General features: G+C 35.0%; 1 protein-coding gene across 1 annotated transcript; it reads right to left on the minus strand.

Annotated features, from left to right (window-relative positions):
- Positions 1–13719: 13719 nt before the first annotated feature.
- LOC129896809 (lichenase) lies at positions 13720–16595 on the minus strand. Its single transcript, XM_055972784.1, has 3 exons — positions 16487–16595; positions 15037–15307; positions 13720–14690 (listed from the first exon to the last, which is right to left on the minus strand). The coding sequence occupies exons 1-3, from the start codon at positions 16560–16562 to the stop codon at positions 13931–13933; spliced, it is 1107 nt and encodes a 368-aa protein (XP_055828759.1). The 5' UTR covers positions 16563–16595; the 3' UTR covers positions 13720–13930.
- Positions 16596–18465: the final 1870 nt, after the last annotated feature.

Below are 18465 nucleotides of genomic sequence, written 5' to 3' on the forward strand. Positions count from 1 at the left end.
GGATCAGCTTCATGAACTGGAAGAATTCAGACTCTATGCTTATGAGAATGCAAAATTATATAAGGAGAAGATGAAGATATAGCACTACAAGCACATTGTTGCTCACACATTCGAGCCAGGACAAAAGGTATTTCTCTTTAACTCCTGTTTACATCTCTTTCCAGGTAAGCTTCGATCCAAATGGAGTGGACCATTCAAGGTGGTGCAAATGTCGGCACATAGAGATGTGGAACTATGGGATAGCACCAAAAAACCATGTTTATGGTAAATGGTGAATATGTTAAGCACTATTTTGGGCAAGATGTCGATCGTGAGGAGGAGGAAATTGAGCTCAAGAATGAGTAAATCCAAAGCTAAGTCATGCCACGACTATAAATCAAGCACTACGCGGGAGGCAACCTGTGAGCTAGTGTAATAAATTTTAGTCATAGGTTACAATTTGATATTTTTAGTTTGTCAAAATTTTATTTTGTTAGTTTATAATTAGGATAGTATAATTTGTACACGAAAAATAAAATCAAAAAAAATAAAGGATTATATGAGCTCTAAAAGTTGAGTCCACGACGTCTCCACATCGCGGACCTAGTTCATCCCAGTTCAAGTTTGCCTAGGTATGTTTTGCAAGAATTTTTGAAACAATTATGTCCAAGGAAAGTGAGCCAGGTTCGCTTCGCGGACCTGGCTTACTCCTATGTAAATTTAATTTTTAAAATTTGACACACTAAATAGTGGAGTCTGTGATGTCTCCGCATCGTAGACCTGTGGCATTTTTGGGCAGTTTTAGTAAAAAAGACAAACCTTACCTATTTTTACCTTTTTAACCCTTAAGACTCCCCTTAACCATTACTTTTTCATATACCTATTCAAGTCTCAACTTTTTACTCTTCTCAAGCAAAAATGTGTGACGCACTCTTCCAATTCAAGCAAGTTTTTAAGTTTTCTTCTTCACCCACACAAGGTAAGTATTCTTGAACTATTCTTATGATATGGGTAGTTGAATTTCACATAGGTGAGTTCATGGGCTTTAAGTTGTGCATTCATAACATTGATTCTTGCTTTGTTCTTCCATTTTAATTTTTTATGTGTATGTAAAGCTTGCTAAGAAGTTTCTTATTATGGGTAATTATTTATGGGGTAAAGTTCTTGAACTAAAACCCTAGTTTTGATATTGTGGAGAGTGGATGTATGTGGTTGTGATTGATCAAGTGCGATGAAGTCTTGAGTCACCATGCATGCTATATTGTGTTAAATTTAGTTAGTTATGTGAGTTTAAGTGTGGGGTGAGCTTCTATTGTCCTAATGCTTGGGGTTGATCTTTTACTTGAAGTTTGGAGCGTTAACCTGGGATAATGCATTGTTGTTTACTCATGTATATTTTTGTGTGGCATACTAGAATACTGGGAGACTTATATGGGTTAGTATTGTATTGGTTCCACCTTGTTGATTGATTGAAGTATAGATTGGTGTTAAAGCATATATGCACATATTGTTTGAACAAAGGGAAGTCTGAGTACCTTCTTATAAGTTTCATGCTACTATAAAGTTTAAGTATGGGGTTGTTAGTTCAGGTTATAAGCCTTAAGTTTGTAAATATACTTGTAGACTCTCATATGCTTTCTATTTTGTGGCTCGGTACAGGCAATTATGTCGTCTAGTCGAAGGCATGGTAAGGAACTAGAAGCTTCTAGTAGTAGAAAGAGTGACAGAGGTGTGCCCTCCATACCACCTACACCCTCCATGCTATGAGGACAAACTCGTAGGTTTAGGTTGAAGGCGGTAAATCAGGCAGGAAAGAATTTGTACAAAAGACACACTAAATCTCACTATATTTCTAACATGCCTATAGAGGATGAGAGCTTGACCAGGGAGTACCCATAGATTATAAGGAGATTAATGCATCTCAACATGAGTTTTTTATTCCCTGACCTAAAGCCATGTAACTTGCACATGGTAAGGGAATTCAACACAAACTACCAGCCAGATACTTGCAATCATTATATCACAGTAAAGGGATTTGATATTCCATTGTCTCTTATGGCCATAAAAGAGATATTGGAAACTCCGGAGTTTCCTACTACCCCCTTGATGGAGCTTAATATTCGACTGCCTTATCTAGATATTCGCCACACCTTATACGGGCCCAAATCAACAGCTAAGTGGGTCCGTCATGGGCAATGAGGTTACCATCAGGCTCTCTCATTTGCCCATTTGAACAAGGAAGTTCGAGTGTGGATTAAGATTGTTATGCACAGCCTTATTCCTGGGTTATATTCAATCGATGTGACTAGGGATAGAGTTTTTTGGTGTACACCCTTATGAAGGGTATGGAGATAAATTTAGATATGGTGATCAAGTCAACTATTCGTAAGTGCAAGCCAACTATTCATAAGTGCAGAGTCCATCGCTGCAAAAGCTATGCCTTTGGAGTCCTTATCACTGAGTTATACCGCAAGGCCGGGGTCCAAAGGACCCACATGATTATATGACCCCCTTTACTTCTAAATCTTATGATGTGACCAAGATTAAGGGGCTAAATACCATTTATGGACCAGTCCTCACTTCACTGGAGAACACGAAGCACGATGACATAATCATAAATTTTGATGAGCCTATTGAGAATGATGTCCCCACTGATGAGGACAAAAAGAGGGCAGATTCAAATATTGAATCAGATTTTAAGGTGGAGGATTTCACACCATTAGTTGTTGCCGATCCGGCTGCTGTAGGAGATATGGATGAGTAGACAAAGCAGTATCCTACCTCACTTATTTTGGATGTTTAGGTGTGTGACACTGAGGGCAATGTCAATTCTTTAAGTGTGGGGTGAGGGATTGTGTTTACTTTTGTACATATGTGTTATTTTGTAGAACTGCTTTAGTTATTTTTATCTTAGTTGAATTGTTTGAATGTTTTATTTTTGGTTTTACGGCATTTATTTTTGGTTCTTTGGCCGTGGATAGTCCCCTTGAACCGTACAAAAAGGTGATTTATATATGAGATTTTCTTTATTTATTTTCATCATGGTAATGTGTACGTGAAGTGTTTTGCTAAACCACGAGATTTCATAAATAGCTAGAAAATAAGTTGAAAAGCATGTAATCAAAGAAAGCATTGATTGAGTCAAGACATCTACAGCTCTTTTGTTAGACTTTGAATATGTAAGCTTAATTTGGAATTCATGTGATTGATTGGGTTGAAATGTCATGAAAGTTGTCATTCTTAAATTAAGTATGTTCCATGTGTGTGAGAGGTTGATTTTGTGTATTCCTTGTTACTCTTGATTTCTAGAATTGCCTAGTGTGTTTGTGTAGTGAAAACAAAGGAAGTTTGGAATTAGGAAAGGGATCTAGGCATTTCTTTGGTAGCCTCAATTCAAAAAGTACTATAGGTGGAAAACAAACCACCATGATGCAAAGCCATAGTTAGCCCTTTTGAGACTTTAACTTGATTTTTTGGTAGCTTCATTTGAAGCCTATTCCCATGTTTTTCTTAGACAATAATTTTGATACAGAAAGCCCAAGCGCTTTAGGAAAGAATAAACAAAGAAATAGGGAGGATTACAACCTTGTGTTACTAAGAGTAAATCCATTGGTGCAAAAATGAAATGAAATCCTGTATTAGGGAAGAAAAGCATTTTAAAAGAGAAAATAAAGACAACTACATCGTGGTTGTGAGAAAAAAAAGAGTAAGAATAAGAAGACATTTCCTACACAAATAAGTGAGCTAAAAAGAGAAAGGGTATGCTAGAGAAAGAATAGAGTGGTGAGAATGAGGTTATGAAGAATTTGTAATGAATGAATAAATATAGTGTATTAAAAGCGCTTGGGAACCTAGTCACTATACATGTCCAGATTAATACCTACCCGTCCCCTACCCTACATTACAACCCAAAAAAGTCCTAAGTGATTATTATGTCTTAGCTAACTTCATTGAGTTGCAGATTACACTAAGGGCAAGCCTATGATTTATCTCAAGTAACTTGTGACATCATCTGAGAGAGTGAGCGAATTTTACTTAATACCCATTTTTAGTGGCATTGGATGTAACTATGAGAGTATATGGGTAATTCTTTCTTTGTGAAGACACATGTTTAGTAAAATAATGGTCTCTTGAATGAGTTTTGATTTAGTAATTCATGTGAGTTTGCTGCATGTCAGAGTCAACCCTGGAAGTTAGGTTGTTTTGGGTCAGTCAGTCGTTTAAATGAAGTCAACGTGCTATGAAAGTAAACTCTTTGTGAAATCACTAAGGTTTGGTAGGACTGCTTTACATGCATAATGTGTGTTTTTGTATTCGTACGATTGAGAGTTTGTTTGAGGAAGAAAAAAGCTATAAGTGTAGGGTGGTGATCTTGGGTGCATTTATGCATCCCATAGCCAAAATAACCCATGTTCATAGTAGAGTTTGAGAGAAAATTCTTATAGTATAATTCATTTTTAGAATACTTGAATGTGAATATAGATAACCAACATAATTAGACACTTTCAGGACTTAATGAGGAAGAATGGACCACCAAAATATGATTGGATTGAAAGTGGAGCTTGAAGGTAAAGTTGGGAACAAATGTGAAGGAAATACACTATGTTGAAGTGTGTCCGCGTTGCGCAGTTGGCCTTAGATATTTAATTCCAACATTTAAAATTTATTTGGCTAAACAGAGGACTACACACCAGGTCCGTGATGCGGACCTAGTTCAGGGTAGAGGAAAATCTATCGAGAAAGAAAATACAAAATTACTCTATGCAGAAACATCTCCGTGTCTCGGACTTTACTATAGGGGTTGAAACTTTGCATTTTTCAAGGCTATATATAGTCGACTTCTATTTTATTTTAAAACATTCAGTTGTTATTTCACGTTTTGACGAAGGAAGACGAAAGGAGAACTCTCCTAGGGTTTTATTTCTTCTTTTGTTTCATTTGTAAGAGAGTTTTTCATGCTATTAATTATGTTTTGGATTCTTTCAAACATTATGAGTGGCTAAAACCCCTTGTTCTAGGGTTATAGCCACAAGATGAAGATTATAATAAAGTTTACTTTGGTTGAAAATGGTGTATTTCATATAATTTCTCTTATATTCTCATTTATACTATTTTAATGCCAAATCAACATTAAAATACACTAGTTGTATACCCAGAACTCGAGAGACGGAAAGGAGATAGAATATTAGAATATAAGGAGTGTGTCTATTTTAGAATTGCCTAGGATAATTCGTGTATAGGATGCCCATAACACATACCTATACACCACACTTAGTTATCAGACAAATGATAGGATTAAAGCATCTATGTTGGTTCATGCCTATCCCCGCTCAACGATGTAGTTAGGTTGTCAACATAGGTAGGAAATTAGAGGTCGAGAGACCATAGTTGTAAAATCAATCCTATAAATCAGTAATTGAAAGACCCATTAAATGCCAGAGTGAAATATGTTGGACCTGAAATCTGTATATGCTATAATCCCGAAATTATTTACTTATTTGATCACAACTCACAACATTTTTGAATTATTTCTTAATAGTAGTTTTAATAATTTAGTGAATAATATAATTGAAGTCAACTTTCTACAACGCATGTGATGATGTGAGCAATTTAGTCTATTGCAAATATTACTCACACCTGATTAGAGTCCACTGGTTTTGACTATTCAATTCTGCAAAGATCCACTATATTACTTGTAAGACCATATACACTTGCGTGTGATTTGGTAGTAACAAGTTCCCATCAAATTTGATATTTTGGACTCAATGCCGCAATCAAAATTTCTATACAATGTCATTTGGGTCCCATACCCAAGTGTCATTTTTAGCCAATTCTATAACGGTCCTCGAAATTTGATCGAAAGCCTCAAAAAGTGCACAAAAGGTTGTTCTATACCAAAATCAATATTTCAAAACTAATCACGCTGACAGAATTCTCATCCAAGTGCATTTTCCAAGAATGTTGACCAAAGTCAAACTTAGGCCAAATTTCAAAGGCTAAAATGCCTAATAGTCCAAACTCATACCAATAGCCTTGGGACTCATACCGATCATGCTACTAACTTAAAATGACCATCATGGAGCTGATACACTAGTAGAATTTTATTTTGAGGTCGTTTACCTAATGTTTTGACAAAAATCAACTTTTTAAGTTTCAAAAGCTTCAAAATAAGGAAATTGGCATAAAACCCAAATGAATGACCAGACAACCAAACATTCAGTTCCAGCTAGTCATAAAGGACCTGGGTTCGCTATAGGACTTCTCTAAGGATGAAAAGAATGCATTAACATAAAAATGACCTAGAGGGTCATTACAAGGTACCACACCGGTATATTTAAATTGGGTACCATGCCAATATATTTGGAATAGGTACCATGTCAATTTATTGACTATGGGAACAAATATCACACCTATACACTAACAGTTCTGATATAAATTCCATGAGAAGACCATTAATCTGTTGTTATATTGTGATTAATTATTCTCATATTGTATAATAATTTGAATGTAAGGATTGGCAGTCTGGTATTACTTTAAATTTAAATATGATGTGATTGTGTATACTAAGTTATGGTTTCTTATTCATATATCATTTACTGGAACTAGTCGTGTGATCCTACTAGTACATTATGGTTGTGTACTGACTGCACTTGTTCTTTGTTTATTGAGTACAATACATATTCAGGAGGCTGCTGAGAGACCTTAGTTGAAATATACTTGGTCATTCGAATTCAAGAGTGACCAAGTTCTTTGAAGAAGCCATGGATGTCTGTACTTTTCTTTGAGAGGAAATAGGACTTTAGGAAAACTTCCACTCTTCTTTCCTCTTTTGTGCTATGACTTGATTTCAATTGATATATGACGATCCAAATTAGTATCTAACTCCTTCACTTTTCTATTCGCAAATGGTTAATACGAGATGTAATGGCGTAAGGATCGTAGCTCTCATAGTACAGCCTGTAGCATAAGAAAATAGCAGAGGCAGAGGCAAATGACGAGGTCGAGGTAGGGCGATGGGCAGAGGAAGAATTGCAATAAGGCAAGTGACCCCTCTCCCACCACAATACCATATTGAGGAAGAGGATGAGGTTGATATTAAGGAGGAGGTTGAACCAGAGGTCACCACTTAGGCTGGGGGAGCAGGTATTCATCCCTTGTCTACTGAGGTAGTTAGCAAGTATTTTTATTTTTGAGTAAATTGGCAGGAACTAAAGCCATACCCACTACTCTAGAGCCATACCCACTACTTCTACTCCCTAAGTTTTGGGTACTCAGCCTTTTTTTGATAAGCCCCTAGGATGGAGGGAGCTTTAGGCAACGATGCATTTTTCTACTCTTTGATGGGTTCTGTGATGACTAGAATGGAGCATGAATGCTGACCAAGTTCTTAAAGCTAATGCCTCCAGTGTTTCATGGTTTTGAGAATAAAGATGCCTATGAATTCATCTAAGACTGTTATGAGATACTTCACAAGTTGGGAATTATGCATCGACTGGGTTGAGTTCGAGACCATCTAGCTTCATGGTGAGGCAAAACAGTGGTGCAGGGCTTTTGTGGAATGTTGATCATCAGTCTTGCCTCCACTCACTTGGACTCGGTTTCATGCTTTATTTTAGAAAAATGTGTGCTCCAAACTTTGAGGGATCATAAAAATGATGAGTTAATAGCTCTCGAGAAAGGTAGTATGATTGTAGCTTTCTATGAGGCTAAGTTTCATGCTCTGTCCTGTTATGCTACGTGGTTGGTGAATATAGAGAAAGAGAGGATTCATTTGTTCATTAACAGTTTGAACCCTGAATTGTAAGTTTTTTCTGTGCACATGACCACTGCAAGTAGGAGCTTCAACAAGGTGGCCGATTTTGTTAAGAAAGGAAAGAATTTCAACGAGACAGAAAGGCCAAAGCTTTGGCTAAGAATCCCAAGAATGTAGGAAACTACAATGGTTCTTACTCCAGAGGTTCAGGTTGGCAGGCATTGCAATCCTCCCAATTCAGTTAGCCATGCCTGCTTCTACGGGTGGTTATTTAGGGGTTCCATGACAAAATATGACTTAGTATGGACAAGGAGCCTCATACTCATCAGCCAGTAGGCCAACCCTTGACCGTAGTTACTTTAATTATGGAGAATTGGGATATTTTAAGAGGGATCACCCTCACCTTGCATGGTTGATCCAGCACAGCAGCAAACTAGGGCAGTGATACTAGTGGGCGGAGGTAATAATTATAAAGGATATCCACAAGTTTGGCAAGAAGGAAATTAGAGAGGCCGTGGAGGCCAAAGAAATGGCAATGCAGCTAGAAAAGTGTGGAGTCAGTAAAAGAGATTTCTCATCATGATGACAGAGTGTAGTGTTACGTCTTTTTGGATAGAATAGAAGCTGAGGCATCAGATGCAGTAATCACAGGTACTATTCTTATATGTGATCAAATGTCTACTATCTTGTTTGATCTGGGTTGTACTTATTCTTAAGTGTCAGTTCAATTTTCTTTGGATTTGACTTGGTTTGTGATATTCTTGATGCCCCCATCCATGTCCCTATCCCAGTTTGAAAGTCTATCATAGTCACCCATCTTTACCGTGATTGTTCTATCTTATTTGTAGATTTGCAGACTTGGGTAGATTTGGTTATATTAGATATGGTTGATTTTGATGTGATCTTATGGATGACTTGGTTGTCCCCCTATTATGTTGTGCTTAATTGTAAAGCAAAGACTGTGGTTCTATATATCTTATGTATGGAAGGATTAGAGTGAGAAGGTGTATACAAGCCTAAGTCGGCAAAGATCATATCCTTTATTCGAGCTAGAAATCTAGTGGGGTAGGGTTTTTTGGCTTATTTATCATATCTTCGGGATATTAGCACCAAGTCTCCTTCAATAGAGTCAATCCCAGTGGTTTCTGAATTTCATAATGTGTTTCCTACCAATTTTCCTAGGATGCCTTCGGATAGGGATATAGATTTTTATATTAACTTGGAGCCGGACACTCGCCCAATCTCTATTCCTCCTACTACATGGCTCCGAAAGAGTCGAGGGAGCTTAAGACTGAAATTTAAGAACTTATTGATAAAGTCTTTATCTATCCTAGTGTTTCTCCTTGGGGTATACCAATGTTTTTGTGAAGAAAAAGATGGTAGAATGAGAATGTGTATAGATTACTCATAATTGAATAAGGTCGCCATCTGGAATAAGTATCCTTTTTCGCATATAGATGATCTTTTCAATCAGTTGCAATGTGCCTCAGTCTTTTTTAAGATTTATTTATGATCAGGCTATATCAATTAAGGATTAGGCTTGAGGATATGCCTAAAACTGTGTTCAGAACTCGGTATGGGCATTATGAGTTCTGGATCGTGTTGTTTGGGTTGACTAATTCACCTATAATGTTTATGAGTTTGATGAATGGAATGTTCAAACCATTTTTGGATTCCTTCATGATTGTTTTTATTAATGACATTTTGATCTACTCGAAGAGTAAGGAAGAGCATGCAGATCATCTTTGTGTTGTCCTGGGTATCTTGGGGAAATAGAATTGTGTGCAAAATTTCTAAATGTTAATTATGGTGGTCTTCATTGCCTTCTTAGGGTATGTGGTTTCAAAAAAAATGATGGTAGATTCCAAAAGATTGAGGCAGTTAAGAAATGGGTCCGGTCTAGTTATTGACTGAAGTTAGAAGCTTTATGGGGGCTTGCTATCTACTACCTCCAATTTGTAAAGAATTTCACTGATATTACTATGCATCTAACAATGTTGACTCAGAAGAATATACCTTTTGAATGGTTTGATAAGTGTGAGGATAGCTTTCAAAAGCTCAAGACTCTTCTGACCCCAACGCCTATCCTAACATTGTCGATTTAATGTAAGGATTTTATTGTTTATTGTGATGCTTTATATTTGGGTTTGGGTGTTGTGTTGATGCAAGATAAGAATGCCATAGCCTGTTCCTTAAGTCAGTTGGAGATTCATGAGAGGAACTATCAAATGCATGATTTGGAATTGGCAATGATAGTATTCTGTCTCAAAATTTAGATGCACCATCTCTATGGTGTCAAGTGTGAGGTGTTCACATATCATCATAGTCTGCAACATGTGTTCACCCAAATATTTGAATCTGAGGTAGAGAAGGTGGATAGAGTTGCTCAAATATTATGATGTGACCATTCAATACCATCCGAGTAAGGCTAATGCGGTGGCAGACGCTTGAGCCAAAAGACAGTTAGCATGGGCAATCTGGCTTACTTGGGGATGTATAAATGATCTATGGCCAGAGAGATTCAGGATTTGGAGTCTAGATTCATACAGTTTGGCGTTTCATCAAAACGTGAGGTGTTAGACAATATTGAGGTTAGACCCATTTTTATTGAGGAAATCAAAACTAAGCAATTTGAAGATGAAGAACTGAACAAGTTCAGAATCAAGGTGGTGTCTAGTGAGGCCTAGGATGACACTCTCAATCCAGGGGGAGTACTCAGTTTTAGGGAAGGATTTATGTTCCTCGGGTTGGTGATTTTATCCAAAGGGTGTTGATAGAATCTCATGGTTCACGGTACTCTATTCATCTAGGTGTGACCAAAATGTATCGTGATTTGAGGCAGCTTTATTGGTGGCCTGGGATGAAGAATGATGTAGTTGAGTTTGTGGCTAAGAGTTAAAACTGTCAACATATAAAGTATGAGCACCAAACGCCTGCAGGTTTGCTTCAGATGATGAACATTCCTACATGAAAGTGGGAGAGGATAGCTATGAATCTTGTAGTGGGTCTTTGTAAGACCTTGGGGAAGTATGACTCAATTTGGGTTGTTGTATATAGGTTTACTAAATCATCCCATTTCATTCCAATCAAAGTGGATTATAATACTCAGCAGCTGGCAAAGATTTATGTTAAAGAGATAGTAAGGTTGCATGGGTGTCCCTTACTATCATTTCAGATTGTGGTACTCAATTTACTTCAAAGTTTTGAGGTAAGTTACATAAGGAGTTGGGAACTCAACTTACTTTTAGTACAGCTTCAACCCTCAGACTGATGATCAGTTGGAGAGAATGATGCAAGTATTAGAGGGCATGTTAAGAGAATGAGTAATTGACTTTAGGGGCCATTGGGATAGGTTCTTACCTTTGTGTGATTTTATTACAATAATAACTATCACTCTAATATTGATATGGCATCATTTGAAGCACTTTATGGAAGGTATATAGGTCATCCATAGGGTGGTTTGAGGCTGGGGATATGAAACCTTAGGGGGGTGATTTGGTAAGAGAAGCTGAGGAAAAAGTAAGGGGTATTCAAGCCAAATTTTTTGCATCTCAGAGCAAATAGAAGGAGTATGCAGACCGCAAGGTGAGAGATATGACATTTCGGTCTAGTGAGCAGGTACTCTTAAAGGTGCCACCCATAAAAATAGTTATGGGGTTCAACAAGAAAGGTAAGCTTAGTCTTTGCTATATTAGTCCATTTGAGATTCTTGATTGTGTGGGGCCAATGTCTTATAGATTGTCTCTACCACCTATCTTATCTAGAGTTCATTCTGTATTTCATGTATCTATGTTGAAGAGGTACCATAGGAATAGAGATTACATTAATAAGTGGAATTTAGTCTTGTTAGAATGATCTTTAGTATCAGGAGGAATTGGTTGCAATTTGTGCTCATGATGTCCGAAAGTTGAGAACCACATAGATCAAGTTAGTAAATGTACAATAGAAGCATTGTCCAGTTGAGGAAGCCACTTAAAAAATCGAGAATGATATGAGAGAGAAGTACCCTCACTTGTTTGAGGATTCAAGTACTACTCTATTCTTGGCTTAGCCCAATTGTTTTGTTTGATCACTCAGAGACGAGCGATGGATAAATTGGTATCTATTGTAATGATCCATTTTGGTAGTTATGGGAAAAACAATAGTGAAATATTTGAGCCAAAAAAGCTTTTGAGTAGTAACTTAGAAATTTTGGGCTATGCTAGTCTTAGACGAAATCTGAGTGGGGTGAGGTATAGGGCAATCCAGGAATGTATTGGAGTTAGTATCTATGTTTGATTTTGATTTTGTGATCGCTAAGATGTTAAGGAATCTGTAAGGCCTTTCGAAAGTGAATTTTTGTGAGTAAAATCCCAGAATCGAATTCGATATGAAAGGGTTATTTGAGAACATTAAGGTTTGAGGTTGCGTTGTGAAATGCGGGCTTGGGAAAAGAATTTTGAAGTTCTGTTTCCATGCAAGCCTCCATAGCCCACTATGGTGGGGCCTCTATATTGGGATGGGAGCCACTATAGCAGGCCGATTGCGGACTTAATAGGGAAAAGTCCTTAAAAAGTTATTATTTCTGCAATTTTGTTCTTTGGAGAGCAAGAGGTGATTTAGGAGTATTTCCTTCAGGTTTCCATCAATTCTTGGGCTAAAGGTAATTTAATTACTCCCTTAACTTTTATTTTGATTCTTAGACCTTACAATCAATGTAAATTACCTTAGAGGAGAGTTTTTGACCTCAAATTAATGATGGAAAAAGTCCTAGTTGGGTGGTAAAATCATGAAATTGGCCAAGGGTTAGGATTTGAGTATAATCCAGATAATTTAGGTCATTTTTCATTTAATCTTTATATTCTTTATTTATTTTAGACCAAGAACAAGTCTGGACACTTCAAAAAGGGAAAGCTTAGGTTCTTTAGAGAATTCAGGCTAGATTCGAGGTACATGATGGTTGTATTTTTCCTGTTTGTATTATGTTTCTGCTAATTACTTCGCTAGTATTGTATGCATGATATATAATTATGAAAAGTAAAAGAATATGAATTGAAATGAGGATTGTGATAAAATTGCATGGAATAAATGTGTTACTTGGTTGTACAAGTGTGTTGTTATTCATTGTAATTGTGATTGTGATATATGATTTCTATTGGATCGGGTACTACGTCGGTACATTGGATAGGATACCACGCGCGGTGCATTTGGATAGGACACCATGCTGGTACACTAACTATGAAAAAGGGAATCATGTTGGAACACTAACACTTTGGGTATAGGTTCCATGAGAGGACCATTAATTGGTTGTTATATTGTGATTGATTATGTTCATTTTGTATAATAATTTAAATATAAGAACTAGGAGTACGGTGTTGCTTTAATGTTGATGTGGGTGTGTATTATCTGATTTACTAAATTGTGGCGTTCATGTATCATTTACTGAAACTGGTGGTGTGATCCTACCAGTACACTATGGTTATGTATTGATGTTGCACTTGCTCTTTCTTTGTTGAGTAAAGGGCAAATTCAGGCGGCTGCTGAGAGACTCAGTTGAGAGATACTTGATCGTTCGAATTCAAGGGTAAGTCAATTCTTTCAGGTTACCATGAATTCTTCTTGGTTTGTAGTCCTTTATTTTTGGACTCAGACAATCTAGACACTTTAGTTATGTTTATTGTTTTGGGGTTGCTTCCCCATATTCTAGACTTTTTGATAGAGTTTTGATACAAACTTTCAGATTTTAGAGAGTTTAATTCTACATGTTTTGATAAAATTACCTGAGTTTATGAAATCTCAGCTTTTAAACTATTTTAAAATGTTTACAAATATTTAAATGCATGATTTTGAGTTAATGAAATGGTGTTGCTGGGGTAGCTGGGTTAGTAATGGTTCTCACGATGACGGGTGGTGTCAATACATGTCAGATCCTTCAAACATGCATCTATTGCTTTTTTTATTTGAAAAATCCAAGTAACATAGCTTGACAAACTACAACAGATCAAATATAAGGAAATTAAAACATCACTACTTCCACTTATCATTTCAAACTAATCAGTCAATTATTTATGTTATGTACTTTGCTCTAGTTAATTATCCATGAGGACTAACAGAGAGCAAAGTCATGTCTCATTACAAGATAATTGTATAGAGGACAAATTATTTTATTGGTACTATGTCTTCCATCCATGCAATACTTATTTTTAAAGTTGTCTCTTGTCACATCTCACTTCTAAGAGAAGTTGAAGTTGCATTATTGTTTTCAACAGAAATGTCCCAAAGTCTATCAGAAGACCCAAAGTTGAGTGGATATTTAGGCTGCTTATTAGGGGAAAACAATCCAAAGTGTTTCTCCAGTTCAGGGTTCTTATTATTCTCATCAAACATGGCAAATAAATATGTCTCAATGGCTCTATTAGGCCTTCTTGGACTACCCCTTTTAACATGTTGAATTAAGTTCTTGTAGTAAGTTGCTGCATTATTTGTTGTCGCAGCAAATGCGCCAGCTGATGGCCAACCACTCTCGGACACAACAATCTCTATCGAGCCCCCTCCGGCTCGAGACATGGCAGCATACACAGCATCCAACATTGCATCAAATAAGTTCCTATATCCAAGTGAACCATCTTGTACCACAACATTAGGTGCACTGAATAGAGCATAGGGGAGAGAAATGTCTCGTGGATTACCAGCATAGCTAAAATAAGGATAAATGTTAACGAGCAAAGGCGAATTTATACCCCTTAAGAACCCAATAATTGGATCAATAAATGACCTAACGTCGTTCCTAAATGAACCTTGTGATGGTGGAAAAGAGTTCCCTACCAAAGTCATGTCTAGAGAAGTTGAGACTTTGATGTTGTTTCCCAAACCAGCTGAAGAAATTGCATTCTGAATGTTTCTCATGGCGGGAAGAAGATACCGGGTTAGTGAAGATGTGCCTGTTACTGGGCTGACTTCATTTCCAACAGCAATGTACCTGTTGAAAACGTAATTAAATAAATAAAAGTGTACTCTCTAACAACTTAATTAAGCATTTAGATGAGATGTTCACATATGTCAATGTCGAATCAGAGTAAGCCTACGTACTGAATTTGAGTCTTTCCGGCACATATTATCAATATGAACTCTAGGGAATCAGATCACGTGGGGGAGTTTGCTGAGAGATATAATTAAATAAATAAAAGTGCAGTCTCCTTATAACAACTTAATTAATCAGCCTTTAGATTAGACAATTACACACTTCAATAAAAACTTAGCCTCATCCAATATTTAATTATTCTTACCTAAGTTATTTGGTTTGATGTAAACATAGATGCAAGTACCTAAATTTAACAGCTGGCCAGAAATTTCTGACATTCCTTTGTACCCAATTATTTGCATTTGAAGGGTTGGCAGCAATGTTTTGGAGGTCAGAATTGGGAACTCCTAGCATAACTTCAATGTTGGACCCTCTTAAAGCTTGTAAAGCTGCCTGATTTGGATCATAAAGCCTCATTCTTTTTATATTTCTTGACTTATAGAGTTGTACAACTTGTGATGCTGGTGGCAAGTTATTCCCTAGCATTCCATAGCAAACACCTATTGATTGAGCCCCTGCTCAAGAAATCACAAACTAATTAATCATAGAATTCTTGCAAAGTCAAAAATAATTACATAAGTCTCCCCACCCCCTCCACCACCACAAATAATAAAGAATTTAGCGATAATTATTTAGCGATAAATATATTATATTGAGCAGTAGCAATAAATATGAGTATTTATAACCAACATTCTATATAAAGACATTTGCGATTCTAGATGCAATTACATTAATTCAATTACCGCTAAATATTTTGCGACAAGAAAAACCTATTACTACTATATGTCTATTTTGTTGTAGTGCTCCTTCAAATTGGAAAAGCTAGTGAGGCTGTAGGGTAGTAATTTCCATGAAAATAACTTTTTGTTTTGGAAAAAGGAAATCGAAAAATATTTTTCCGTATTTAGTTGAGTGAGAAATATTTGCAAAAATCATTTATTGAAGAAGGATTGTAATTTTATCAAACATGAAAGTGTGTTTGATGAAATTTTTAGCATTGAAGATTGACAATAGTATCTAATCATTCGTAAAAATTGGTGAAATGAAGTTCGAAACTTTGGGATAATTACCAAGGAAAATGACCCCAATCAAAAGTGAAGGAAGTAATTTTTTTTGGGTGAAAAATATTTTTTTTTCAACACCAAATACAAGAAAATGACTTATATTTACAAAAATAAACATAGTTTATGTCGTATGAAACACACCCTTAATTGGAAAAACGAAAACCACACTAGTTTTATCCCAAAATTAGCAAATAACCAATAACTTAATGAATGTTATGGAAGTTAATTTTGAAAATAACAAACAAGTTCGCTACTAAAAATAGGTAAATAGGTATCAAAATTCATTTATTCTGCAAACACAAAATATAAGACTATTACTGACTCTAAAATCCAAAACGTTTAGACATTTTTTTTTAAAACATAAATGTGCATTTTAATTTGGCCTCAACTGATATCTATGCTCTTAAATTTTGGTGTGCACATATATAAAGTTGAACAAATAGACACATATATTCTACGTGTATTATACTTAGTAGGACATATATGTCTACTTATTTAACTTTATACAAATTTAAGTATTTGTTTGTATATACCAAAATTGAATGGCATAAATGCAAGATGAAGGCATGTTAAATAACACATTTATGTTTTATTATTTTTGGGCAAGTTTGACGAGAGGGAATAGCATACCTGCTATATCAATGTTGGCAACAAGTAATCCTAGCAAAATGATAGCAGCCATTTGAGGAATAGTATAGGTAGCCATTAAGAGAAGGCTTGTTAATGGAAACTAAGATAATATATCAACCTATTTTTATAGAGATAGCCTTAAGTATAATATTATTAATTTAAGACGCCAACAGAATTATATTTACTTTTAATATATAGTTTACTTGTTTTTTTTTCTTCTTTCAAATAATATTATCTTTAAGCTAATTAATCATGAGATGACATACTACCAAAAAAAAATCATGAGATGAAATATTTACAGTGGCGGAATCAGAATTTTTAATAAGGGAGTTCAAAATTTAAAAAAGTAGACACACGAACTAGCCGAAGGGGGTTCGACATCTACTATTTATACATAAAAAATATTTTAACCATGTATAAATAATATAATTTTTCATCGAAGGGGGTTCAGATGACCTCCTGGACACTGTTTACTAGGACAACCAATGATGCAATTTTTTGTTATTACTTACGGAAAAGGGTTTAAAATGTCCATGAATTACGTGAAATTGAATAAAAAGGTTCCCACTTATTAGTTTGGTTCAAAAACTACCTTTGCCGTCAATAATTTGATCAAAAAAACTCTTTATTGTTATTTAATGAATCGAAAGTGTTTTTTTCCTACGTTAGTATTTTTTTCCTTTTAAAGTATATTCGCTTCCTATAAAAAAAATATTACTATTAAAGAACTCGGTTATTTTTAAAAAAAAATTACTAATAAACAAGTGATTTTTTTTTGTTAATCTCATTTAATAATTAAATAGAATAACTCCATGTACCTTTTAATTGGTAATATAGGTCATATAGATAAGATTATAGTAGCTCCATTAAATTTTATTTTTACATAACGATAAAAAATATTCTGATAAGATAGAAAATATTTTTATCTCCTAATTTCTTTCTGAATTGAAGTAGGATAAATATTTTCTAATTAAAAATTCGTCAATAGGAAAAGAATGTGTTTTAAATGGAAAAACATAATATATTTATTTGAAAAATGACATTTTTGACCCATTAAATAACAATAGAGATATTTTAAAATCAAATTATTAATGATAAAAATATTTTTAGACCAAAATATTAACTGGAGATATTTTTTATTCAATTTCATTTACTTTAAGGACTTTTTTTTTAATCCTTTTCCGTTACTATGTTAATATCATGTTTTCAAGTTTTGTATGCTACCAAGTAAAGAAATGTTATATTCAATTGATCTAAATGACATATAACTCTTTATATCGAACCTGATATAATAACTTAAAAAGTTGAATAATAAATGATTAAATTACCCTAGTAAATTCTTTATATTATTACGTGTATAACTTGGACTCTATTATCTTATTATAATAAGAGAGAGTTAAGTTGCTCAAGCAGGCACCAAATTGACATGCCTGTTTGAGCTGTTGTCTGGTTGATCAACTTGAGGATATATCTGTAATTTTTTTGTGGTTCTTTCGTTTTAATTTGTTTGTCTTATTTTTTAATTTTTTATATATTCAAAAATTGCAAGAAAAGATATATTAAAATTCATGATAATTGGCAGCTTAAAATATTTTTAAAATAACAACAACAACATACCCAGTGAAATTTCATAAGTGAGGTCTGGAGAGGGTGGGATGTACACAGACCTTACCACTACCTTATGAAGAGCTTAAAATATTTTTAAAAACATAAAAAAAAAAATTGATTTATTATTGAAATTATCTATTGGTCTCACATAAAATGGGACAAAAGGACTAACATGTTTTATTCAATTTGAAAACTACAGAACTTGTGCTTTCCGTTGCTCAAGCAGGCTGCAAATTGACATGTCTGCTTAGGCAGCTTGAGGGTATATCTGTAAAAAAATTTGGTTCTTCCATTTTAATTTTTGTCTTATTTAATTATGATAATTAGCAACTTAAAATATTTTTAAAAGCATAAAAAAAATCAATTGATTC

The sequence above is a fragment of the Solanum dulcamara genome, chromosome 7 (assembly GCF_947179165.1).
Source record: "Solanum dulcamara chromosome 7, daSolDulc1.2, whole genome shotgun sequence".
In the NCBI taxonomy this organism is placed as follows: domain Eukaryota; kingdom Viridiplantae; phylum Streptophyta; class Magnoliopsida; order Solanales; family Solanaceae; genus Solanum; species Solanum dulcamara.

Coding starts and splice junctions, on each gene's coding strand:
- LOC129896809 (XM_055972784.1), bottom strand. CDS start 16,562: ATGGCTACCTATACTATTCCTCAAATGGCTGCTATCATTTTGCTAGGA. Junction 15,308..16,486: donor TGCCAACATTGATATAGCAG/GTATGCTATTCC, acceptor TTTCTTGAGCAG/GGGCTCAATCAATAGGTGTT. Junction 14,691..15,036: donor TGGCCAGCTGTTAAATTTAG/GTACTTGCATCT, acceptor CGTTTTCAACAG/GTACATTGCTGTTGGAAATG.